General features: G+C 44.4%; 1 protein-coding gene across 1 annotated transcript in view; it reads left to right on the forward strand.

The window, feature by feature from the left end:
- The window catches only part of SLC12A8 (solute carrier family 12 member 8), a 134,409-nt gene that overhangs the window by 26,363 nt on the left and 80,100 nt on the right, over positions 1–27,946 (forward strand). Inside the window, exon 5 of the mRNA XM_054551353.2 lies at positions 8,858–9,089. Coding sequence (XP_054407328.2) covers positions 8,858–9,089 — 232 coding nt within the window. The remainder of the gene's footprint in view (positions 1–8,857; positions 9,090–27,946) is intronic.

Consider the following 27,946-nt stretch of genomic DNA (forward strand, 5'->3'; position numbering starts at 1 on the left):
TTCCTAGAAGCAGGCACTTCTCAAATGAGCTGGAGCTCCCGGGAGCATTTGATAGCTTGGGTGGCCTTCACAGGGAGGCCAACAGCCCCTTGTGTGGACGCCCTGTCTGAGAGGGGGAATGTTAATGAGGAGTGTGCTTCATCAGAATGGACGGAGGCACTCCGAAAAGGAGTGAGTAGGGGGAAATCCTAAAGCTTTTTTAGCTAAAACACAGGCATGGTGACTTAATGCTGAGGGAACAAAGTACAGACATTAAGAAGCAGTTCTTTGTCAGCATTTCTTGGATTGAAAAAGGCTTTTATGAGAGTGCAAATGGTGGTGGGTGGTTGAAAAAACAGTTTAAAGAGAAGAATTTGTCTAAGTAAGAGTGTGCAAGAATCTCCCCAGAGAAAGCATCGGTTTTGTTTCTTTTATTTTTAGGCAGCAGGAGCAGGGTGTTTCAGCATAAATACATCTGATTCTCGAACAGCACAGAGCTGCGTGTGTGCATGTGTGGGCGGTGGCGGTGCCTGTGTGTGTCTAGGACAGTGCAGGGAAGGCAAATGGATGGCCTCTGCACTCTTAAAAAGCACTTGCCTTGACTGCAGAAAGTTCTTTAAGTATAGTAGTTGGAGAGGGGAGTAATAAATGGTCAGTTTACTTTATTACCCTGGGGACTTGGTATATACATTGTTTTTTTTTTTTAACTTCTCTGCTATTTTATAGCCAACCAGGCTGCAAGGTAGGCAAAATCCTGCTTTCCCCCTCTCGGTGCAGACACCAGGTGAGCCTCTTGAAGCAGATGCCATGGATAGGCACTGGTGTGAACACCCCTGGACAAAGAGAGGGAGCTGGGCTGCTGAGAGTCCCACTTACATGGGCTGATTTGGAAAAAAGATGTTCACAAATAAGATGTTTTCTAAGCACTGGCAGCCACAGCCTGAGATGCCATTGCACCAGCATCCCAGCTATTTTGCCGCCTTTCCACTTGGGCCTTGGTCCCAAACTATTAGAGTCCCCCTGGTCACTGTCTCTGGAGTGCCTGTGCTTTGTTTGTAGCTGGCGCAGGCTGGGAGTCCCTGATCAGGGTGTGGTTAGTGTGTAATCCTTTTTATAAATTGCTGAATTTGGTTTGTTAACATTTTGTGGAGGATTTTTGTGTATATATTCATGAGGGATATTGGTCTGTAGTTTCCTTGTGATTCTTTGTCTGGTTTTGGTGTCAGGCTAATTCTGGCCTCATAGAGTGAGTTGGAAGGTGTTCCCTCCTTCTCTGCTTTTTGGAGGAGTTTGTGAAGGGTTGGTGTTAATTCTTTAAACATATGGTAGAATTTTGCCATGAAGCCATCTGGTCCTGGGTTTTTTTTGATAGAAAGTTTTTTGGTTACTAATGGAATCTCTTTACTTATATAGGCATATTCTGATTTTCTACTTCTTGATTCAGTTTTGATAGTTTATATCTTCCTAGGAATTTGCCCATTTCTTTTTTTTTTTTTAATCTGGGAATTTTATTTTGTTTTTTGTTTTTTGTTTTTGAGATGGAGTTTTGCTCTTGTTTCCCAGGCTGAAGTGCAATGGCGTGATCTCGGCTCACCACAATCTCCATCTCCTGGGTTCAAGCTATTCTCCTGCCTCAACCTCCCGAGTAGCTGGGGTTACAGGCATGCGCCACCACACCCGGCTAACTTTGTATTTTTAGTACAGACGGGGTTTCTCCATGTTGGTCAGGCTAGTCTTGAACTCCCGACATGAAGTGATCCGCCCGCCTCGGCCTCCCAAAGTGCTGAGATTACAGGCGTAAGCCACTGTGCCCGGCCATGAATTTGTCCACTTCATGTAGGTTATCTAATGCATCGGCATATTGTCTATAGATTTTTTTATAATCCTTTTTATTTGTGTAAGCTTGGTGGTAATGTCTCCCCTTTCATTCCTAATTTAAATAATGTCTTCTCTTTCTTTTTTCTTGATCAGTCTAGATAAAGGTGTGTTTACAAAGAACTAATTATTGGTTTTGGTGATTTTCTCTATTGTTTTTCTGGTCCCTCATTCATTTCTGCTCTGACCTTTATTGATAACTTCTTCTGCTTGCTTGGGTTCACTTTGCTCATCTTTCCCTAGTTTCTTAAGGTGACAGGTTGGGTTATTGATTTGAGCTCTTCCTTCCTCTAGGGTGCGGTTGGGGTTTTGAAGCTCCCTATTCCTGGTTCTTATTAACTCCCTCATCCCTCATCCCAGGGCATGTGTGCATTCATTTATTTCTAATGATTGTCAAAACAGATTCCCTGATTTTACCCCCAAGCAGCGGTCAGCAAACTTCTATAAAGGGCCAGATCATAAATATTTTGGGTTTTGAGGGTCACATGGCTCTGTCACAACTACTCAACACTGCCCCTGTAGCGTGAATGCAGCCATAGATAAATGGCATACAAAAAATGGGTATAGTTGTGTCCCAGTAAAACTTTATCTACCAAAATAATCAGCAAGAAGGATTTGGCCAGTGAGCCAAAGTTTGTCAATCCCTTCCCTAGAGCATCAAAATTGAGGAGATATTAACACTTAAAGTAACGATTTTAAAAGCTTGCAGGTCGGGTGTGGTTGCTCACGCCTGTAATCCCAGCACTTTAGGAGGTTGAGGCAGGTGGATCACCTGAGGTCAGGAGTTCGAGACCAGCCTGACCAACATAGTGAAACCCTGTCTCTACTAAATACAAACATTAGCCAGGCGTGGTGGTGCATGCCTGTAATCTCAGCTGCTTGGGAGGCTGAGGCAGAAGAATTGCTTGAACCCGGGAGGCAGACGTTGCAGTGAGCCAAGAATGCGCCACTGCACTCCGGCCTGGGTGACAGAGCGATACTCCATTTCAAATAATAATAATAATAATAATATAAAATAAAATAAAAGCTTGCAAAGGCTCGTCATTGCCCTGCATCCTACAAAACCCTTCCCCCTTCATCCCGCTCAGGCCTTGGTGGCAGAGCCTGCTCTGTGGGACCAAACTCTTTGTCAGGGGAGGAGACGACGGACTAGAGACTCCTCTCACTCCCTGCTCCACTTACCTGTGTGGGCCTGAGGGTTCTTGGGGACTGTTTACCCTGAACACCAAAATGTCTAGCTTCAGCCTGTGCTGACACGTCGAAGAACATTCATTAGTGGCTCACATGCTTTGTGCTGGACTCTGTATAAAAACAATGAATGACTGGAAAGTTTTTATGGACCTGATATAGGCCTGGAGTTTTTGTTATGGGTGTTAACGCATATTCAGGACATATGTGTTAATCCACCAACTCTTTAACCTTAAACCTGGGAGTTTGTGTCAGGAGGGGAGGGGTGTTGAGGGGCAGCGCTGGTCCTCCAGGTAAGGTGGAAGGAAAATGCCTGTGATTGTCAAGGTGCAATTTTGCTAAAAGAATTACCTTGGAATGGAAGCATTACACCCTGAAAATAGACCACCTTCTCTCTTTAAAATGGTGAGCAACACCCACTGTGTCTTGTGAGAAGGAATTAGACTTTTCTCTGCAGAGAATGAAAAAGAAAAGGAATGCCTGGTCTAAGATTTAGGAAGAAATAGAATACGTTTAACGTATAATAAACCCTTAAGACATTTACACATTAAACAAACCACCAGGAATGTTTTCCAAGGAAGAGCAGCATTCAGGTTGGGAGGGGTACCGTACCGCCTCTGGGGTGGCTGGATTGCTCTAGGGAAGGCCGGGCAGTTGCTGAGTGTGTGGATGAAGGCCTTGAGTCCTGGGCTGCTTCCCTAAACCTGGGCAGACAGGGCGATGATATACCCTGATTTAGTTTTTGCATAAACATAAGGGTACTTTTAATATGTTTGCTTGTATTTTTTAATAAAATTCTTTGACAGTTACATAATGATACTCATTGTAGTCAGTTAACACATTGGGGACAATGAAAAGAAAGAGTTTTCCCCCACACCCTTGAGGTGATCCCAGTGTTCTCTTTTGGAACATTTGTCTCGGCTTATACACATGTATTTATGGATTTTTGAAGTGCTTGCTTGTTTTTACAAAAATGGGGACAAGGCCAAGGCCAGGCACGGTGGCTCATGCCTGTAATCCCAGAACTTTGGGAGGCCAAGGCGGGTGGATCACGAGGTCAGGAGTTTGAGACCAGCCTGACCAATATGGTGAAACCCCGTCCCTACTAAAAATACAAAAATTAGCCAGGTGTGGTGGTGCACACTGGTAGTCCTGGCTACTCAGGAGTCTGAGGCAGGAGAATCACTTGAACCCGGGAGGCAGAGGTTGCAGTGAACCCAGATCACGCTGCTGCACTATAGCCTACGCGACAGAGCAAGACTCTGTCTCAAAAAAAAAAAAAAAAATGGGGACAAATTTCATACATTATTCCATGGCTTGTAGTTCTCACTTTAAGTAATAGATATATCTCTTGGTCAATGTTTTAAGCCAATGCTTTTTAAATGGTTACTTAATATCATATTGTATAAATATACCATAATTTATGGCTCATTTCTATTCTCCATTCATTCTTTTTTTTTTTTTTTTTTGAGACAGGGTTTCAATCTGTTACCTAGGGTGGAGTGCAGGGACGCCATCACAGCTCACTGCAGCCTGGCACTCCTGGGCTCAAGTGATCCTCCCACCTCAGCCTCCCAAGTAGCTGAGACTACAGGCGTGCACCACCCTGCTGGGCTAATTTTTAAATTATTTTTTAGAGACAAGGTTTTGACATGTTACCCAGGCTGGTCTTGAACTTCTGGGCTTAAGCAATCCTCCCACTTTGGCATCCCAAAGTGCTGGGATTATAGGCATAAACCACTGTACCCGGCACCCAGCCTTGTATTTTTTGTAGAGATGAGGTTTTGCCATGTTGCGCAGCCTGGTTTTGAATTCCTGGACTCAAGTGATCCTCTCACCTTGGTCTCCCGAAGTGCTCAGATTACAGGCATGAGCCTCTGGGCCTGGCCCTCTGTTCATTCTTTACTCTTCTCTGTATAAGTAGTTTTTTTCCTAATAGTCTATATTTTTGCATTTTCTCTATTCTTTGTAATCAGGCTACCAGAGGCTTATCTACTTAATTGTTTTTTTTTTTTTTAAAAAAAGATCAGCTTTTTTTTCTTGTATTTTTCTTTTGTTATTTTTTCTTCTATTTCAATAATTTCATATTTCATTACATAAAATACTTCTCTCTATTATCTTTTTATTTATGTTGATCTTTTTGTGACTCAATACTTCATTTTTCTTTTTAACTAATAAAATCATTTAAGACTATACATTTTATTCTTCTGAACACAAGTTTAGTTATGCCTCTTGAGTTTTTGAATAAAACATTCTCTTTTTCATTACTTTGTAAAAAATATAAAATTTTATTTTTCATTTCTCTTGACTTTGCCAACATGTGTCAGTTATTCTTCTATTGCATTTTGGTTGATTTGGAAGTTCTACTATGCTTTTAGTTCTTCTAGTAGTGACAGTCTACCCTCAGAAGTCATAATTAAACTTATCCTTTTCTATCATCATTTTCTACATTTCTCAACCAAGATACATTATTTACTAGCTCCCCTACCAACCAAATATTAAACTTCTTTTTTTTTTTTTTTTTTTGAGACAGAGTCTCACTCCGTTGCCGAGGCTGGAGTGCAGTGGCGCAATCTTGCTCACTGCAAGCTCCGCCTACTGGGTTCACGCCATTCTCCTGCCTCAGCCTCCCGAGTAGCTGGGACTACAGGCGCCCACCACCATGCCCAGCTAATTTTTTGTATTTTTTTAGTAGAGACGGGGTTTCACCATGTTAGCCAGGATGGTCTTGAGCTCCTGACCTCGTGATCCGCCCGCCTTGGCCTCCCAAAGTGCTGGGATTACAGGCTTGAGCCACCTCACCCAGCCCAAATATTAAACTTCTATGATACATTTACTTTCCTACTCTCTGTAAACACCCCCACTTCTACCCCCAGACTCATTGTGAGAAGACGGTTTAATTTTGGATTGTTATTGCTTTCCTTAAAGTAAGTGTCTTTGGTCTCAAGCATCCTTATTTACAACTTATATTGCAAATTTCCAGTGTTGGTACCATCATCTATTTAGCATCAACAAAGGATCTTATGATATTCATAGCTAGCTACTGTTTCCTCTTCAGCAGCGAATAATAACAAAGTCATAATAATGAGGGTAGTTATTATTATTATTATTATTATTTTCTGCCCAGGCTGGAGTGCAGTGGCGTGATCTCAGCTCACTGCAACCTCTGTCTCCCGGGTTCAAGTGATTTTCCTGCCTCAGCCTCCCAAGTTGCTGAGACTACAGGTGCGCACCACCATGCCCGGCTTATTTTTATTTTTAGTAGAGATGGAGTTTCACCATGTTGCCCGGGCTGGTCTCAAACTTCTGGCTTTAGGTGATCTGTTCGCCTTGGCCTCCCCAAGTGCTGGGATTACAGGTGGTAGCTATTGTTTCTACAACTCTGTGAGCCAGATATTGTTCTAGGACTTTACATAAATCATCTCATTTAGTTCTCACAGTAACCTTTTGAAGGTTACTATCATTATCTGTATTTCACGGAGAGGTTAAAACACTTTCCCAAGGCAGCCAGGATTTGGCCTTAGATATTTTGGCTTCGCAGTTCATGCTCCTAACCACCATGCCCTTACAAGCCTCCTGAGGAGCTTCCCCTGCCCCGTACCCTGCCCCATCCCCTGTTGCTGGCATCTTTGGGCTAAAAAGCAATTTTAGGTACAAACCAGAAGGATGAGATCCACTGGAGTTACTGGGAACAAAAGGCAGCATTTATTTACAGCTTGGCTCACTTTGCGTGAGCGAATTGTTCTACTGCTAGAAAAAAAAAATCAGTTTGGAAGCTTCAGATGCAAATGGTCCCATGGCATCATCCTCTGCATGTCAGAGACATCAGGTACCTGGGAAAGTGGTGCCCATATAAATGGTATCCATTGCTACATTTTTGTCATTTATTTTATTTTCTTTTATTTTGCTCAGATAATTTTGACCATGAAGAGTCCTGTTGACCTGGCCAAATAGTGATGAAATAACGTCACTGTCACACATCACACTCTTGGTGTTTAGTAAAGAGGAAGTTTGAATTCTGAGATGAATGCAGGAAAACATTAGTCTCTCTCTCTCTTTCTCTCTCTCTCTCTCTCTCTCTCTCAGAAATGATTGTATTTCTCTCACATTTATTGGGCTTTCCACCTCACCCTAATATGGACAGAAATATTTACCATTATGGGATGCTGGAATAACTGTTAAGCTGAGTGTAAATTTGGGGGATGCTGACGAACATGATATGTGCCTAGTTGCAAAGTGAGCTGATCTCATTGAAGAGTGGGGCCTTGTTCACAAGCTGCTTTCAAATCCAGAAGTTGAATTACCCTTTTGCCTTTACACGAAAGGGCTGGAACTCATGGAGCCTGCTTCCCAGAGCACCTTTTATATGATCAGCATATCACAAAGTATTTATTGAATGCTTGCAACGTACTTAGCAAATGCAAGTATTTGAAGAGGTACAATCAGCATAAACAATTTTTTAAGATATTTGCGTTCTTGATGGTGGGGTGGGGAGACAAACTTACGTTCATGACATGATAATAGAATATGGAACCAGGTAATTAATTATATGGCCTTAGCAGTTAGCTTACTATTTATTCAGAAAAAGAGGTTGAGGAAAGGCTTCATGGAAAAGGAGGGACTTGAACGAATAGGCCCTAATATAATTTGTTCCCAGAGAATGGCAAGGGCAGGGCTACAGTGATTAGAGTGACCAGCTGGCCCTGGGAGCAGTGAAGGACAAACCTGAGGAGAGAAGAAGGCTGAGGCTGAGGAATTACGAAAAGTGAGACTGATGTTATTTTCAGCAATTTAATTTGAAATGATCTTTCAAATATTTCCCAAATGATAAAATCATGATACTCAGGCAAATATAAGAAAAACATGTGCCAAGGATTTCATTTCATTTTTTTAAAAAAAAAGATTATATAACAAATACTCATAGGAAGCCTCACCTGGACCAGGGATTTTATTTAATTTATGAATTAATGGAGGAGCTAGTAAGATGTTAAAGAGCATCTGCAAAGGATGCTGGGTGGATAGAGGTCAAATTTGTAAATTCATAGCTAGGCAGTTGAATAAATAAATGTTAGGATAAGATTGCTTGGTTAGATAGAAAATCAGTTAATGTCTTACAGGACAACAAATCCTAATCTTTTGGGTTATATGTTCCACTGGACAGAAGTTATTTGCATCTGTACTGGAAAAAAATCCATAAGGTAACATGTAGCTTTATTAAATCTGGGGCATATAATGCATTTAATCAACAGCAAATAGTGAGTAAAATGAAGTACATTCACCTAGATAGTCCTTGGGTAGCCTCTGCCACATATGATGTTGAAAAAGATGTGCCACTCACTTTTTTTTTCTATTGCTAAGTTTTAGATAATTTTAAAAATAATACTGACCTACAGAGAAATGAAGAAAAATCTGGTTTACTGTCCTTTTAAGGCTCTGTAGATGGGACCCCCTGTGTGTTCTTGTTCTATATTTAGTTCTTGAATAACTCGGACTGAGAAATCCGGAGGCCTCTTTAGCCCAGTGTCCCATCTTCTTCCTCCCATAGTCTTTTCATCTTTGTTATCACTGACAGCCAGCTCTCAGCTTGGGTTCCTCCTTCATTCTTTAGTTGAGATGTAGACAAGTAGAAATGGGGCCTGAGGCAGGTTCACGGGTGGGAAGGGCTGGTTTAACCCTGCACTGGTCCCAGGTGCTGAGCCTCAGTGCCAGTGAGTGTGTCCGATTGGGGTGCAAGGGTTCTCAGCGCCGGGCGGTTCTGCCTGTGGGCCCATTCCTTTCTGTCCTGCTGACTCTTCTACCTGGAATCGCATGTCAGTGTGTTGCAGGTGCCATGTACATCACCGGCTTTGCTGAATCCATCTCAGATTTGCTGGGCCTCGGGAATATCTGGGCTGTGCGAGGAATTTCAGTTGCGGTGCTTCTGGCCTTGCTGGGCATTAACCTCGCAGGTGTCAAATGGATAATCCGCCTCCAGCTGCTGTTGCTGTTCCTGCTGGCCGTGTCCACACTGGACTTTGTGGTGGGTTCTTTCACCCACCTGGACCCAGGTAAGCCTTTCGGAGTCCAGTATGTGGCCTTATGGATCTTCACTGCTTTGGAGATGTTTGTAGATGTGAGTTTGCCAACCCCATCTCCCGCTAACCCCCACAGGCTTTACCATAGGCTTTACCTACAATTGGTGTGAGCTGTTTCTGGATCAGGTGAGCAGGTGTGTCTTGGAGCAGCTTCATGAGGCTGGAAGCTCCTCTTCACACGGATATCGCCTAGCACATTTTCTATGTGTCCTTTTCTTTTCTTTTTTTTTTAATGTATATTTATTTATTTATTATTATTATTATACTTTAAGTTTTAGGATAACATGTGCACAACATGCAGGTTTGTTACATATGTATACATGTGCCATGCTGGTGTGCTGCACCCATTAACTCGTCATTTAGCATTAGGTATTCTCCTAATGCTATCCCTCCCCCCTCCCCCCACCCCACAACAGTCCCCAGTGTGTGATGTTCCCCTTCCTGTGTCCATGTGTTCTCATTGTTCAATTCCCACCTATAAGTGAGAACATGCGGTGTTTGGTTTTTTGTCCTTGTGATAGTTTGCTGAGAATGATGGTTTCCAGCTTCATCCATGTCCCTACAAACTACATGAACTCATCATTTTTTATGGCTGCATAGTATTCCATGGTGTATATGTGCCACATTTTCTTAATCCAGTCTATCATTGTTGGACATTTGGGTTTGTTCCAAGTCTTTGCTATTGTGAATAGTGCCGCTATAAACATACATGTGCATGTGTCTTTATAGCAGTATGATTTATAATCCTTTGGGTATATACCCAGTAGTGGGATGGCTGGGTCAAATGGTATTTCTAGTTCTAGATCCCTGAGGAATCGCCACACCAACTTCCACAATGGTTGAACTAGTTTACAGTCCCACCAACAGTGTAAAAGTGTTCCTATTTCTCCACATCCTCTCTAGCACCTGTTGTTTCCTGACTTTTTAATGATCACCATTCTAACTGGTGTGAGATGGTATCTCATTGTGGTTTCGATTTGCATTTCTCTGATGGCCAGTGATGATGAGCATTTTTTCATGTGTTTTTTGGCTGCATAAATGTCTTCTTTTGAGAAGTGTCTGTTCATATCCTTCGCCCACTTTTTGATGGGGTTGTTTGTTTTTTTCTTGTAAATTTGTTTGAGTTCATTGTAGATTCTGGATATTAGCCCTTTGTCAGATGAGTAGGTTGCAAAAATTTTCTCCCATTTTGTAGGTTGCGTGTTCACTCTGATGGTGGTTTCTTTTGCTGTGCAGAAGCTCTTTAGTTTAATTAGATCCCATTTGTCAATTCTGGCTTTTGTTGCCATTGCTTTTGGTGTTTTAGACATGAAGTCCTTGCCCATGCCTATGTGTCCTTTTATTTTCTTGCTATTAAAAAAACCAGGCCAGGCACGGTGGCTCATGCCTGTATTCCCAGCATTTGGGAGGCCGAGACAGGTGGATCACCTGAAGTCAGGAGTTTGAGACCAGCCTGACCAACAGGGTGAAACCCTGTCTCTACTAAATACAAAAAAAATTATTTAGCGAGATCTGTTTGATGTTAAAGCTGTTCCCTGAGGTGAGAAGTGGGGCCTGTTTTTGCACGATGATATGCTGTCTTTTTGTGACAGCAACTCTGCTTTTTGCCTTGGAGGCCAGCCCTGATGTGCACCTACACAGTCCTGCCTTTTACAAAAATGCTGGTTGTGGGAAGGTCAGCATTCGGTTGGCATCCACTGATCTGGCCTTATTACTTCTGAGCATGTTAAAATCTTCTGTTGGAAAATTGTCACTCCCCTGAACTCCCTGAGTATCCCCTGCCCTCTGGCATCCTAGTCCCTCCCCAGGAACCTTCAGATGCCCCAACAATCCGGCACCTAAAGGGTTAACTCCAGGGCCCACTCTAATGCCCAGGGCCAATGTGATGTCCATACTGATCACCTGGAGCCCAGGCTTTGCAGCTTGCTAAATATTTGATGCATCTCCAGGAAGGAAACAGTGATTTTTTTTTTTCCTGGCCATGTACCACCCTGCAGAGATGGGTGGCATATGGAGGGAGACTGGCTGGCCTTTGGCCCATCAAACTGTCAGTGAAGGAACGACAGAGTCCACTCAGGTCCCTGATTCCTGGTACTTCCCCCTCCAATGACATGGTTGCCGGAAGAGCTTAATTAGTGAAATTGCAAGGCCATGCTACCGGCTTCTTTGAAACCTCACACTAGCCTGATGTATTTTCCTTCTTCTTGATTAGAAGTTTTCTTGGCTGCTCTTCTAAGTTACTCCAAATATTTTTTCTTCCTTCTGGTCAATACATTAGTAGAATGTAGTGTGAGATGAAATTTATTTTCAATCATTCCCATAGCAACTGGCCCCTCAAGAATCTGTTTTTGGTATCACTGATGTTTCATATGGGATATTTTCTTTGTGGTTAAAAATCCAAACTGAAACCAAACTATAAACCTTCAGAATGAATTTAACAGAGTGATTTCAACTCTTAAAAAATGAGGATATACATAGACATTTGAAAAAAAGACTGGAAGGAACTATGCCTAATAGTGACTATCTTTCTGTTGGGATTATATGTGGCTAGATTATCTTATTTTTACTTTTCCTTCAATTGACCAGTGTTACTTTTTAAAAAAAAAATTAATTCACTTTTAGAGCAGTTTTAGGTTTACAGAAAATTAAGCAAATAGTACAAAAGTTCCCACATACCCCTTTTCTCTCTCCCCCACCACAGTTTCCACTATTATTAATATCTTGTATTAATATGGTACATTTACTGGAAGTGATGAACCAATATTGATAGGCTATTGCTAATAGTTTAGGGTTCACTCAGTGTTATACATTCTATGGATTTTGACAATGTACAATGTTATGTATGCAGCATTACAGCATCATACAGATGAGTTTCACTGCCCTAAAAATTCCCTGTGCTTTGCCTTTTAATGCTCCCCAACTCCTGGCAACCACTGATCTTTTTACTGTTTCCATAGTTTTGCCTTTTCCGGAATGTTGTATAGTTGGAACCATACAGTATTTAGCATTTTCAGCTTGGCTTCTTTCACTAGTAATATGCACTTAAGATTCCTCCATGTCTTTTTCTGGCTTGATAACTCATTTCTTTTTATCACTGAATAAAAAGAAACTGAATGTAGCACTGTTTGTCCATTCACCTACTGAAGGACATCTTGGCTGCCTCCAGTTTTTGGCAATTATGAATAAAACTGATATAAACATCCATGTTCAGATTTTTGTGAGTATACATTTTTCATTCATTTGGATAAATACCTAGATGCATCATTGTTGGAGCATATGGTAAGACTATGTTTGTAAGAAACTGCCAAACTGTCTTCTAAAGTGACTGTACCATTTTGCATTCCCACCAACAATGAATGAGAGTTCCTGTTGCTCCACATCCTCATCAGCATTTGGTATTGTCAGTTTTTTTGTTTTTGTTTTTTAGTAATTCTAGTAGATGCACAGTAATATCTCATCATTGTTTTAATTTGTGATTCTCTAATGACATATGATATTGGACGTGTTTTTGTATGCTTATTTGCCATCTGTATATCACCTTTGGTGAAGTGTTTGTCAAGATCTTTTGCCCTTTTAAAAAACTTGCGGGTTTTTTTGTTTGTTTGTTTGTTTGTTTTCCTATCATTGAGTTGTTTTGTTTTGTTTTGAGACGGGGTCTTTCTCTGTCACCCAGGCTGGAGTACAGTGGCATGATCTTGGCTCACTGCAACCTCTGCCTCCCGGGTTTAAGCAATTCTTGTGCCTCAGCCTCCCAAGTTGCTGGGATTACAGGCATGCACCACCACGCCTGACTAATTTTTTGTATTTTTGTCAGAGATGGGGTTTCGCCATGTTGGCCAGGCTGGTCTTGAACTCCTGGCCTCAAGAGATCCACCCGCCTCAGCCTCCCAAATTGCTGGGATTATAGGCGTGAGCCACTGCACCCGGCCACCAGAGTTTTAAGAGTGCTTTGTATATTTTGGATTCAAACCCTTTATCAGATGCATGTTTTGCAAATTTTTTCTCCCCAGTCTGTGGTTGGTTCTTTCATTCTCTTAACAGTGTCTTTTGCAGAGCAGAAGTTTTAAGCCATAATGGAGTCTATGTTATCAATGTTTTTCTGTGGATCATGCCTTGGGTCCTTGGGTGCTGTACCTAAAATCTCTTTGCCAAACTCCTAGATTTTCTCATTCTAGAAGTTTTGTTTGACATTTAGGTCTGTGATCCAGATTGAGTTAATATTTTGTGAAGGGTGTAAGATGAGTGTCCAGATTATTATTATTATTTTTTTTTTGGCATGTGAATATCCAGTTGTTCCAGCACCAGTTGTTGAAAAGACTCTCCTGTCTCCATTGAGTTGCTTTTGTGCCTTTGTCAAATATCAGTTGACTGTATTTGTGTGTTTCTGGGTTCTCTTTTCTGTTCCATTGCTCCGTTTTGTCTATTCTGTCTCCAATAGCATACTGTCTTGATTACTACAGCTTTATAGTAAGTCTTAAAGTTGGTTAGCATCTATCCTCCAACTTTATCCCTTTTCACCAGTGGTTTTTTTGTTTGTTTGTTTGTTTGTTTTTTTGAGATGGAGTTTCACCCATCTCAAAATTAGATGCCCAGGCTAGAGTACACCCATCTCAAAAAATATTGAGTTTCACCCATCTCAAAAAATATTGCCCAGGCTAGAGTACAGTGGTGCAATTTTGGCTCACTACAACCTTCGTCTCCTGGGTTGAAGCAATTCTTCTGCCTCAGCCTCCCAAGTAGCTGGGATTACAGGCATGCACCACCACACCTGGCTAATTTTTGTATTTTTGGTAGACAGTGTTTCACCATGTTGGCAAGGCTGGGCTCGAACTCCTGACTTCAGGTGATCCATCCACCTCCACCTCCCAAAGTGCTGGGATTACAGGTGTGAGCCACCGCACCCGACCAGTGTTACTTTTAAAATCAGAAAAAAAGTTTTTTTAAAGTACACTTAAGCCTAACTTTATTTCTTCCCATTTCTTTAAATATAAAAAACGAAACAATTCCAAACAATCCTGAAATGTATAATGTAAAAATGTAAAAATAAAGAATGAAAGTCTCCTCCTTCACTCAGTTTCTCCACTTCTTTCCAGAGGGAGATTGGTCCATGTATTAGTTATCTATTATTGTCAAACAAATTACCCCAACATTTAGTGGCATAAGATAACAATAAACATTTGTTATCTCTGGCCTTTTCTGTGAGCCAGTAATTTGGGTGTGACTTGGCTGGCGGCCCTGGATCAGAGTCTCTGGTGAGGTTCAGTCAGATGTCTTCAGGGTCTGTGGTCATCTGAAGGCTTAATTGCGGCTGGAGGATCTCACTGGCAAGTTGGCGTTTCTTCTTGTTAGGAGGCCTCAGTGGTCCATGTGGTCCTTTCCTGAGAGCTGTTTTAGTATCCTTAAGACAAGGGGTAACTGACTTCTCCCAGATCAAACAATCAGAGAGAGAGAGACAGGGAGAGAGAGAGAAAGAGGGAGAGAGAGAGAGAGAGAACAGAGAAGATGAATTTTTTTTTTTTTTTTTTTTTTTTAGAAGGAGTTTTGTGCTTGTCGCCCAGGCTGGAGTGCAGTGGTGGGATCTCAGCTCACTGCAACTGCCACCTCCTGGGTTCAAGTGATTCTCCTGCCTCAGCCTCCTGAGTAGCTGGGATTACAGGCACTTGCCATCATGCCTGGCTTATTTTTATATTTTTAGTAGAGACAGGATATCAGCATGTTGCCAAGGCTGGACTTGAACTCCTGAACTAGGTGATCTGCCTGCCTCTGTCTCCCAAAGTGCTGGGATTACAGGCTTGAGCCACCATGCCCAGCCTAATTTTCACCTTTTCAATGGAGAAGTGTCAAAGAATTTGAAGGCACATTTAAAAACCACAATAGTTAATTTTAAAATCAGAAAAAAGTTATAAATACACTGAAGTCAAACTATATTTTTCTCTTTATTTTTATTTTAAAGACAAAATCAATGTCTTTGTTTCATAAAAATATAAAATATTCTGAAATTTATCAAGTGAAAAGTGAAAGTTTCTTCCCTTCATTCCGTGTTCCCACTCCTACTCCCCAGAGGGAGATCGGCACATAGCTTCTCAGTCTATTTTCTTTCTTTCTTTTTTTTTTTTTTTTTTTTGAGACGGAGTCTCGCTCTGTCACCCAGGCTGGAGTGCAGTGGCACGATCTTGGTTCAATGCCATCTCTGACTCCCGGGTTCAAGCGATTCTCCTGCCTCAGCCTCCTGAGTAGCTGGGACTACAGGCGCCCCCCACCATGCCTGGCTAATTTTTTTGTATTTTTAGTAGAGACGGGGTTTCATCGTGTTAGCCAGGATGGTCTCGATCTCCTGACCTCGTGATCTGCCCGCCTCGGCCTCCCAAAGTGCTGGGGTTACAGGCGTGAGCCACCGCGCCCGGCCCCCAGTCTATTTTCTATACATGCACAAGCTCACATGCACACGTGCACGTACATAAACGCACACAGCACAGCTCTTTGTAAAAGTATAATTAAATTCCACATTGTTTTGCTACTTCCCACTCTTTAACATATCATGGATATCCTTCAATATCAGTACATTTAGGATTTCCTCATTCTTTTAAAACACTCACATAGCATTCCATATTAGAGATTTAAAATACTTTAAAGATTAACTTACTGATGAGTATTTAGGTTTTTCCAGTTTGTTGCTATCACAAATATTGCTCATGTGTACATCCTGTACAAAAGTTTGAGCTAATTTCTGCAGGATCATTGCTTATAAATAGAATTCACAGGACAAAGGTCAAACAGTTTTAAAATTTTGTTAGGTTCTACCAGATTGCCTTCCAATAAAGTTGTTGCATTCTGAACGACCACTAACAGTAGCTAAGAGTTACTGGTTCCCCATACCTTGGAAAATATTGAAGAGGCTCAATTTTTCAAATTTCTGTCATGTGATGTGCAAAAAAAATGTAATCTTTTTCTTTTAATTTGACTTTCTTGAATCATTAATGAGGATTTTTTTATGTATTTTATTTCCACTTGTATTTTTTTTCTTTGAATCGTCTATAATCTTTCCCTGTTTTTGCTTTCTATTTTCCATATTTTCTTTTCCAGATTTCTTTTTCTACAATCTTGTTCTGCTCTCCCTGTCAGGTGCTGCCAGCTTTCTCCAAATGTCTGGTAGTCTTTGGCTGTCCATCCATTGATGGTAATGAGGCACCACAGAGCTGATCGGGAGTTCCATCCGCAACCCAAGTGGGTGGAAGTTGTGACAGGTGGGCATCACGGTAGGGTGATCGATGGCAAACTGCATTGTTTCATTGGAAGTCTCCCAAATGTTCGTTTCTGCAGGTCTTTCTCTGGTATAGTTCGTATTCTCCAGAGAAGAATTCTCTCATCTCTTGCCAGAGACATGCCTGGCTGCCTCAGTTCGGGAAGCAGAGTGGAGGTGGGCGAAGGGCCTGGCAGCCTCATAGTCAGGTGCAGACTGTCATTCGTCAGATACTTTCCCCTGGCACACCCTTCCCTCCACTGTGTCCTTCCATCTCAAGTTGTCTTCCCCTGTCACCCTCACTCTATGTCTTGTCTCTCATTTCATCTCCAAACTTCCCATAACAGTGGGTCCTCCTCATCGCCCTCATTTCCTCACCTCCTGACTTCTTGATCTGCAGCCTGGCAGCCTGGGCCCCTCTTCCTTTCTTCACCTCCTGTCCCGTCCTTCCAAAAACAAGCATCATTGCACAAGGCTCTCTGAAGACACAGAGCTTCTTCACTGTAAAAAGCTAAATAGCACGAAAACTTAATTTAAACAAGACCCTTTCAAGAATTTGTTTGGCTTAAAGCTACTAAAATGCCATTCTGTTGGCTCATATTTTCATTTATGTAAGATGAGTGTCATGCCAAAATGATTTTATTGCCATAGAAGTCAGGCAAATATAGAGAAAATACATTTTAGAAAATAAAGTGACATGTGGCACATTTGAATTCTATGTTCTGCATTTAAAAATGAAATCATGCCTCTCCAAGCTTAAGTTTTTGGTTATCTAGGAAGACGGTAGCCTGGTCTTTACAGGGTTCCACTCCAGAGCCTGCACTGCACACTCTCTGTCCTGCCATGGCACTCTGCCATCTGTGGGAGGTGGGTCAGTTGGGCCAGGCCAGGCACAGGTCCATCTCACGCTGAATGTAGCAGACGGGAGCTGCTTCTGCTGGGTGAGGGAGGGGGCTTGTGCTTGGCTGTGAGGACAAGGTCACTGCTTTGGAGCTGTAAAAGGGATGGGGCAAGCATGCCTGCCTCTGCTGTCTGCTGAGATTCCTTTATCTCAGGCTCCCATAATCTCCTGATCTTCAACCCCAGGACCTTGACTCATTTCTTATTCTTGAAACTTTTTGCACTGTTGACCACCTATGCTAATTTGAAATGGTCTCTTCCTACTTCTTCCACAATGCAACACTGGCTTAGCTCTCTTCTTGGTTTTCCTGTTCCCTGATGTGGGCAGGGAGGCCACGGGGCTCAGTCCTCTGCTATCACGTCACTGTTTTTGTGCCTTTTTCCTCAGAAATAAACTTACACCATCGCTGCACCAGTGGCTCTCCCCTGCTTCTCCAGCTTTCTTCAATATAGCTCTCATATCGCCAGCTCCTGTCGGATCTCTACCTGGCTATCTGGGCACCATCTTGAATTAAAGGCAGACAAAGTGAAAGCCCTCAATTTCTCACTCCTCCCTTTAGTTAGCCTCTTCTTCCCCCACTGCCCTTTCCACCAATTAATCAACAAGCCAATAATCAGCTTATCATCTGAATGCCTATCACCATTTCCTCAAGCCTGGAAAACTTGGAAAAGAACTTATATTTCTCTGTCTAGCTTAAGCTCTTTTATCCTTTACAACCCCACAGTTCTCACCTTAGATTAGCACATGTCATTTCCTCTGTGGGCCATTTAGATAATGTACAAATCCGAATTTATCCCTTGAGGATCTTCCCTTTGGTTGTCCCCAGCCATTTCCTAAGGGCGACTGACACCTCCTGTGCACTGAAGCCAGATCACTTTTCATAAAACAGTGCTTTGTCTCGGTCACTCTCCAGCTTAAACAGCATCAGTTGCTTTCTATTGCCATAGGACAAAACCCAAACCCATTCTGTTTGCATTCAAAGAGACACATGGGCTATCCCTAAATTACCCATTTGGTTGTATCTCCAATTCTGCCCCTTTCTGAACAATTCCCTGCAAAACGTGTTTATTCACTGATTTATGAAGCATATGAATACAGCTCTGCTTCTAATTCTGGAATTCTCTTCACCATGCTTAGTTGGACCTAAGTTCTTGCTCTTGGATGAAGTAGTTCGGGAAATTGTACATGAAGAAGGCATGGTCTGAAATCCAGGATCCCCTGTGTGGTCTTGAGCCATGTTAGATGTTCTCAGCCTTGGTTTTCTCACTGGTTAAAAACAAGGATGAAAATCATATTTACATCTCCAGGCTGCCTTCCTGTCTGTCTCAGTGTGGCTGCCAGGCCCAAGGCCCGTGGAAATCCTTTGGGTGAGGGGCTGTTAACAGTCTGCTTGGGACCCCAGGGACTTTAATGAGAGCATTTGGGACTCTGGTTCCTTGTTAAAATTTTCAAGGCTGGGTGCTATGTCTAACATCTATAATCCCAGCACTTTGGGAGGCTGAGGTGGGTGGATGACCTGAGGTCAGGAGTTTGAGACCAGCCTGGCCAACATGGTGAAACCCCATCTCTACGAAAAATACAAAAATTAGCCAGGTGTGGTTCATGCTTGTAGTCCCAGCTACTTGGGAGGCTGAGGCAGGAGAATCTCTTGAACCCGGGAGGCAGAGGTTGCAGTGAGCCAAGATTGTGCCATTGCACTCCAGCCTGGGTGACAGAGGGAGACTCTGTCTCCAAAAAAAAAAAAAAGTTTTAAAAATGTACTGATGAATGCTTTCAAGTATACAGGAAAGAGTATAACAGATATTCATTTATCCACCACCCGAATTTAATGTATATTATTTTGCCAGTTTTGCTTCAGAGCACTATTTAACATAAAAATAAATAAAGCATTACAGATGCAGTTTAAGCTGTACCTTCACCGACCCCCTCCTGTTCCCCAGGGGACCACTGTCCGGAGGCTCATCCTCCCCATGTGTTTTTATTTTTCTACCATATGTAGCTGGCCCTAAGTGATGTCTGCTATTGTTTAGTGTTTGAAAATTTTATATACATTGTATCATACCACATGGATCCTTTCACTTGATAAATAATTTGAATGGTGAATGAATGATTTTGCAATTTGCTTTCTTTCAGCCAACATATTTTTGCAATTTATCCATGTTAATGCATGTCATGGCATTTCATTCATTTTAACTGTTCTTTGTGTAAGGGAGACACAGAAAAGTTACTGAGTGGTGAAAGTGCTGTGAAAGGGGTTTGCACAGGGCACCCGGGGCTCCTGGCGCTCCCCATGAAGTCGGAGAGGCAGGAAAGACTTTTCAGAGGAGATTGTCTGGGAGCTGAGTGTTAAGGGAGACGGACGCAGAGGCCTTGTCTGCCACCCAGCCGGGCTTGGGCTTTATTTTGGGGGCAGCAGGAAACCCGACTCAAGTTCATATTTTAGAAAGATTGCTCTGGTCCCAGTACGGAAACTGGCCTGGGATAGGGATGAAGAAAGGAGACAGGACTCACTTGATAGGCAACCCAAAAGAGCCAGGCAGGGCCTCTGGGGTGGAAAAGATGAGATGGGGGCGGGGTATGGGGTGAGGCCAAGAAAAGGGATAAGGCTGACACCTGGCTGGCTGGCTGGTGGCTTCACATTCTGGGACTCGGGAGGAACATGGCAGCTGGAACAGGTGTGGGGGAAATGGCGAGGCTAGTGTGAGAGGTCAGCTGAAGACAGTGGCCCAGAACTTGAAGGTGTGGTCTGGGCTGGGGTAAAGCGCCCCGCAGCGTGGGAGCAGGAGAAGTGGTGGGCTGGGCGAAATGCTTGGGCAGCCTGTGCTGGTTTGGAAGCAGAAAGAGCCATATTTGTTGAGTGAATTTAATTTACCAGAAGAGGCATTTTCACTGTTCTATATATTTTTAAAAAAACCTTTCTGACAAAATTCCAAACATACAAAGTGGGTAAGCTAAAAATCAATATTCTTTACCCAGAAACACACTCAGAATCTCCCCAGGTGGCTTTTCCACTCGGGATGCAGGGAACACATGGATGTTCTGGCTGCTGTCTGGGCCTCGCAGCTGGCCTGCACTGTGGCTGCGGAGGGCCAGGCCTGGGGTCTTCCTAGGATGCATGGTGCTGGCCTATTGTAGGTATTCAGGAAATATTTGTGCAAGGAACGAACACACTGTGTGGAAGATTGTGATGCCTGACTCAGCGGCCTCTTCTGCCCAGACGGTTGAGGATGGCTCATCCATGGGTGCCTGGAGGGAGCCCTCCACACCCCCATGGGGAACATCTGCCTGGGTCCCCCTTGGATGGCACTCTGTTATCCTCCTGAGATGAAGAGCCAGCAGTTAGCTACCACCAAAATTCTGTAGAATTGTCCTCCCGGCAGGGTGTGTCCCCGAGTCTCCTTTGTGGCTCCCTTCACCATGTGGTGGAAGGGCATCTGCAAGTCTTTGCCAGGAAGGGTCTTCTGGGCTCCAGTGAGCTAGGGCAGCCTGGAAGGGCCCTGCAGTGCCCGGGATGGCCTCTGTGTGGAGTTGTGATTCTGACTGTTTGTTTTCTGGCCTCTGATAGCTGGAAAGCCTCGTCCCAGGACAGCTGGCTCAACCCCTCCTCGCTGCCCACAGAGGTACTAAGAGGAAACACTCTTTTGCGTGAAATGGCTGTGGGATCCTGACATTCACATTCTTCTTCTGGGCTGGTGGGGTGGGTGGTGCTACACAGCACAGCCTTCTGCACACTCTCATGTGACCCTCATGACGGTGGTGGGAGGGAGGTGGGCTGGGTTGCTTTCCCCTCCTCAAAGATGCAGGAACAGTGACCTAGAGAGGTGAAGTAACTTCAAAGCCCAGGCCTCGGTCTCCAGCCCCCTTCCTGGCCCAGCAGAGAGGAAGAAAGTCTCAGAATAGCTGATGAGAGGTTTAAGTGGGGGCCCCAGCCTCGCAGCCTGGCCTCCGTCCCTGGGGTTCTTAACCCTGTCTGCACATCAGAAGCACCAGGGGAGCCTCAGGTGCGGAAAAAAGAATCCCAAGCTCCACCCCAGACCGAGTAAATCAGCACTCTGGGGTGGGCCTGTTGGTCTGTATTTTCAAGTGCTGCTGGTGCTACTGTGCAGCCAGGGTTGAGAACCTTTGCCTTTCAGCCTCTACTCATGCAGGCTCTGCTCTGTTATCTGCAGAGATGGGCACCCAGGCTAAGTGGAGGAAACCAAAGCAACCCAGGCCAAGTACCTCGGTGCTCAGGCTGGCAAGACCCTGGAGTCAAGACTGTCATCCCCTTTACACTGGGCAGGGGCTCAGGGCCAGGACTGGAACTCTTCTTCAGTTAGCCCCTGATGTAAGGACTGGCTCCTTTTCCTCCTGCATTTCCCACTCGACCTGCACTCAGCTGAGGGCCACAAGTACAGCAAACACCTGCTTAGTTGTGGGTGTGGATGTGTGTGATGAACTGGGAAGGAGCACCAACTCTGTGTCAGGCACTTTGCATAGATTATTCTATTTATCTTTGAAACAACTGAGTGAGATGGGTGAGATGGTTATTCCAGTTTTACAGACAGGGAAGTCAAAGCCCCAGAGAGGTTGCGCAACTTTCTCGAGTTTGCATAGTCCGTGGCTCAGCCAGGATTGAAACCCAGAGGCACCTGACTCCAAAGCGTGATTCCCTGGTGCCCCCTGGCACCTGCTGGCTCTGGGGTGCCCTTGGAGGAAGTTGGTGAACTCCTTACTGCTTCCTTTCTCCTTTCGGATCAAGGGGGTCTGAGAACCTGCCAGTCTCTGCTGGGCCCGTTTATGCCTGGTTAAAACTATTAGGGGTGAGCCTCTTTAAGGGGAAGCAGGAAATGAGGTGTGGACTATGAGGACCAGGAGCTGAGGTGGCTAAAACATACCTCCCCGGTGCCACCAGGAACAGAGGCCATAGACATGCTCAGCTCAGGACCAAACTCAAGTCCCAAGTCAGGCGGGGGATGGTGTCTGGCCGGGCAGGGGTGCTCCCAGCTCAGCCCACAGGGCCTCAGCAGCACCTCCTGGAGCACACAGGGTGAGGCCAGCTTGGGAGCCCAGCTGCTCGGCCCCAGCCCTCTGCATCCTTGGCCTCGGGCAGTCTGACCCCAGCATCAGGGAGAATTTCTGCCCCTTTCTTAGATGATTCCTTGGAAGGTTGTGTTAATCAGAAGTACAAAGGGATCACAGGGCCCCTAAAGAGGCAGCAGACCTGCTGGAATTTGTGGCCACAATGAAAGACATGGGAAGCACCAAGTAGGCTTTCTTTTTCTTTTCTTTTTTTTAATTTTTTTTTTTGAGACAGAGTCTCACTCTGTTGCCCAGGCTGGAGTGCAGTGGCGCTCCACCAAGCGCTCACAGCAAGCTCTGCCTCCCAGGTTCACGCCATTCTCCTGCCTCAGCCTCCCAAGTAGCTGGGACTACAGGCGCCTGGCTAATTTTTTGTATTTTTTTTTTTTTAGTAGAGACGGGGTTTCACCATGTTAGCCAGGATGGTCTCGATCTCCCGACCTCGTGATCCGTCCGCCTCGGCCTCCTGAAGTGCTGGGATTACAGGCGTGAGCCACCGCACCCAGTTTTTTTTTTTTAATTTTTGAGACAGGGTCTTGCTCTCTCACCTGGGCTAGAGTGCAGTGGTGTGATCCTGACCCACTGCAGCCTCGACTTCCCAGGCTTAAGCGTTCTCCCACTTCTCAGCCTCCTGAGTAGCTGGGACTACAGGTGTGCACTACCATACCCAGCTAATTTTTGTATCTTTTGTAGAGATAGGGTTTCATCATGTTGCCCAGACTGGTCTCGAACTCCTGGGCTCAAACAATCTGCCTGTCTTGGCCTCCCAAAGGGCTGGGATTATAGGCATGAGCCACCGTGCCTGGCCCCAAGTACCATTTCAAACCTTTGTTAGGTTTCTCCTGTCTTTTTTTTTCTTTTTTCTTTCTTCCCATCCCTTTCTGACTCTTTTTCCTCTTCCTCTTTTTCTGGTTCTGATCTCTTTCCCTCTGCCTGTATCCCTAGCTGGACCCTTGGGATGAGCTACTGGATGGGGGTTTCTGGCCAGGCCTGGGATCCTTCCTCTTACTGCCCTCATTCCTCTTTGTGAATCACCATTATGTATATGTTAGTTACTACCTAGGTAGGTACTTGTTGTATTGCAGATGCTGATAATGAGCAGGTGTTTGGAGGATCCAGAGTGGGTAGCATTGATGATTTAGTCTTGAAAAGTTTACTCATTCGTTAGGTCCAAGTGCAACATAGGACAATTACCATGTCCTGCCTGCCACTTGGCTGTGACAAGAAAGTTCTTAAGACCAAAAACAATCTGAATCTGGAAGTCCTTGCTGGTGCTAAGGGAGGGATGAAACCCAGGAGGTGGAGTTGGGGCTGGTGTATCCATACCACACTCCTGTTGCTTCCACCCTCCGTTGGCTTTGTCTCTGGTGACATGATCTAAGGGACCCTGCTGATGGGATTGATACTGGGATTGCAGAAAGGTGGTTTCACTGGGGGCTCCAAGAGTCCCAGGTGCCAGGATTGCTCCATGAGTGGCCTGTCTCAGCAACATGAGAGCCTTGAGGACAGGAATCTATCTCAGTCAACTCTGTGTCCTCCAACACCAGCACGGGGCTTGCTGTGGGCAGGGTCTCAGTAGGTTTGCTAAGTGAATGAATTAAGGATGAATCAAAAACAGTAAAAGAAGTACAAGAGAAAGGCTCTGGAACCCGCATGGAGGTGTGGAGAACCCTAGCCCCTTAGCTGCTTATCTGCAGTCGCCTGGGCGATGGATACTCCCCAGGCCTCCCTCCAGAGAGGCGCCAACCTTCCTGTGTTGGCAGCAGTTCGCAGGTATTCCGTCTGCACAGAATGGCAGAGGATCGCACAATGCCTGTGTGGAGGCCCGGCCCAGGGTGGGGCCAGCTTGCAAGCCCAGTCAGACCTTCTTGGGAAGAAGGAAGGAAGGAAGGGTTGCAACTGAGAAGAAACTGTGGCTTTGAAAGTTTTCCTCCAGGGTTTTTTTGTTTGCAAGGAAAGGAGATGCTTAGGGAGGCATTATATACTGGACAAAAGAGTGCGGCCAGGTCAGTGGTGAAATCAGAGTGCATGTCTTTCCCACAGCAGGTCGGCAGGGGTAGCTTTGTCTGCGAATGCCCATGTGCTGGGAAGATGTTGCAGACTCTGCTATAACAGCTCTGTGTTCCTTAGATTTTTTTTTTTTTTTTTTTTTTGAGAAAAGTACATGTGCTTCATATTACCTGTGTCCACAGCACAGATGTAAGTGAGTAAAATTTAAACAAGGATCCAGATAGCTGGGACGAAGAGTCTCTTGACCTGTTCTTTCCGACTGTGCAGGTTTGAGAGAAAGACCAGGGATCTGGCAGTGTTGGCCAGACATTCCTGCAGGTCAGTTGGAATCCAGTTGGGGATTTGCTGATGTGAAACACGCATGGACAGTCACAAAACCAAACATATGGGGCCAAAAAGCAAGACCGACTTGACCTTAAACAAAATCCTCCTTTGCTTCTGAGCTACACGCCAGGCAAGACAAATTTAGGGAAATAGGAATATGGATTTCTATTTGTTAAGAAAGATACAGTTGTTTCTCATCAGGCTTTTCCAGTTCTAGCACATAGGATTGCAGTGACCTCATTTTTGATCAATGGCCAATGCATTCAACTGTCTGGTGGAATAATCTATTAACTGGGCACCTGCCAATTGTCTAGAATAGGAACTAGCTTAGGCATATGTTTTAAAAAGTGATAACATTGTTATGAGCCCTGCCGAGACAAGAGGGATGGGAAGCCCAAGCAGGTCAGCACTGGCTCTGAAGTCAGTTTGGGATGATAGACTGTGTTTTTCAGTAGACTCACTGCCCTGTGACTGACCTCCCTCTCTCCCTGAATTAATTACATGGTATTTAAAGGCAAACCAACAAACCACTTAAGAGTCCCAGAACCCGGGCATGTGGAATCTGGATGAGTGACCTTCACTGGGTCACACATAGCCACTGCTGGAACCCAGTTCTCCCAGTTCCCCACTCAGTGCTCTCTGCCCTGTGCCCCCGTGCAGCTCCCTCCGAGTCCCATGTGACCACCTGTGTTTATGATGAGTCCTCACTCACATCTGTGTATCGATTCTCTTGCAAAGAGTTCCCTTATGGCACTGGCTGGTGGAGGACGCAGCTATGCTGTTTGACAGCCCACCAGCAGACTAAGTTTGCCACTTTTAGGGATCCATGTCTTAATCCTGAGTGTGAAAAGACTTAAGGTGTTATAAGCGTCACCTGCTTCATCTAAACTCGCATCTGCAACCAGTGGCTGATTGAGAGATGGCAAAGGCTGTGGACACCAGGAAGCCATGAGGAGAAGGACCCCCTCCGCAAGACCCAGGACTTGTGGGCCTTTGGATGGAAAGAACTTCACTTGCAGATAGTTATCATGTGTAGTCAGATGCTGCTTATCTGTAATAGTGAGGACAGTGGTAGCTAACCTTTATTGAGCATTACTATATGCCAGGCACTGATTTTTTGTATTTTATATGTATTAATTCATTTAACTCTTACAAAAGAAGTAGATATTATTATTCCCATTTCACAGTGGGGAAACGGAGGTGGTGAGAGGTGAGTACCTCACCTACCATAGGTAGAGTTGAGAACCAAGTCGCACTGGGTGCGGTGGCTCACCCCTGTAATCCCAGCACTTTGGGAGGCTGAGGTAGGAGGATCACTTGAGCCCAGGAGTTCGAGACCAGCCTAGGCAATACAGTGAGACTTCATCTCTAGAAAACATTTTAAAAATTAGCTGGACATGGTAGTGCACGCCTGTTGTCTCAGCTACTCAGAAGGCTGAGGCAGGAGGAATCACTTGAGCCCAAGAGTTCGAGGTCACAGTGAGCACTCCAGCCCAGGCGACAGAGCGAGAACCCAGACCCTAAAAGAGAAAGAAAGAAATAGAATATTACCAGTACCATTGCTTCTCTCCAGTTGCATCTCCACAGCAGTCACTCTTAGACTTTTGGTTATGTATGTACCTACTTTCTGTTCATAGAGTCAAATCTGAGTCCTAGGAAAGGGCATGTGTCTGGGCAGCTGGAGAGGCCGTCATAGGCCTGGGGTTCTAGATGACCGGAGGGAGTGCTTGGGAGAGCGAGCTGCTCTGTATTTTGCTTCTAAGCTCCTCATTGCCTACCTCTAGCCCTCAGGAGTGGGTCAAGCCAGAACACTGCCTGGGTGCCGGTGGCTCACGCCTGTAATCCCAGCACTTTGGGAGGCCAAGGCCTCCATCTCCCACACCCATGTCCAGAAATACCTGGTGCTGCCAGCTCCTGAGACCTCTGAGCATTTGGAGGGCTACATCAGATTGGTTCTCAGATTTTCTCTCTGCTGACTTGACATTCCATTTTCTTGGGTCTGATATCTGTACCACTGGACTATCTACTTTTTAACTTCCGAAATTTTGTTGCTGTGTTCTACTGTTTTCCCCATTCTTATGGATTTATATCCTTTTAAAAATTTCTTTGATGGGTGCAGTGGCTCTTGCCTCTAATCCCAGCACTTTGGGAGACCAAGGGGGGAGGATTGCTTGAGTCCAGGGGTTTGAGACTAGCCTAGGCAATATAGTGAGACCCCACCTCTAAAAAAAAAGTTCTTTCATATATATTGGTGGGATGTGGGGAGGGAACAAAATTAGGCACATGTATTCAGTCCGCCATCTTAACTGATAAGTCTGGTATTAATATTTTTCAATGACAAACTAACCATACTTAAAGACTTTTTAATTAGAGAATTTTATTATTTCCTCTCCAAAAAGTATCATTTTTCATTTAGAAAGGCATATTAGTATATCTCTTTGTGAGAGATCATTGTCTCTCTTGCTCTGGCAAACTTTAAAGTCCTAGATTCAGGACTGTGATCACTGTGAATTCTACCCCTGATTCTAGGGACCATTTGTGGAAATCTGAATAGTGCTTTGTAAACAGATTTCTGAGTCTTTTTGAAGCCATTTGGGATGGTATCATGGAAGAGATATGAAGAAGGTATTTTCTCTTGGTGGGTTGCTGCAATATGATTTCTGACTTAGTGTCATCATAAATATTTGAGACTACTTGTTATCTTCAGTAGGTGTCACCTTATGGGCTGATACTTAATCACAGCAGTCAGAAACTGTGAATTTGCATGGTGACACCCTTCCAAAGTGACTATAAGAGCTTTCCTCCCTGACTTTTGAGGATTTGCAAACAGCAGAGAAGCAAGTTTTAGGTATCGCTCCAGGGAAAATAGTGATTTCATGCTTGAAATATGTGGGAACAATATCTAAAGAAAAAGCTTAAGTTGTCTAAAGAGGATCTTATAATAGTTGGATACACTTATAATTAGAAAAGCTCACTGGGGGCCCAGGCATTGCGGCTCACACCTATAATCCCAGCACTTTGGGAGGCCGAGGTGGGCGGATCACTTGAGGTCAGGAGTTCGAGACCATCCTGGGCAACATGGCGAAACCCCGTCTCTACTAAAAATACAAAAATTAGCTGGGTGTGGTGGCACATGCCTGTAATCCCAGCTACTCGGGAGGCTGAGGCAGGAGAATTGCTTGAACCTGAGAGGCAGGAGCTGTAATGAGCCAAGATCGCGCCACTGCACTGCAGCCTGGGTGACAGAGCGAGACTCTGTCTCAAAAAAGGAAAAAAAAAAAGAAAAACTAATTT

This window comes from Pongo abelii, chromosome 2 (genome assembly GCF_028885655.2).
Source record: "Pongo abelii isolate AG06213 chromosome 2, NHGRI_mPonAbe1-v2.0_pri, whole genome shotgun sequence".
Lineage (NCBI taxonomy): Eukaryota > Metazoa > Chordata > Mammalia > Primates > Hominidae > Pongo > Pongo abelii.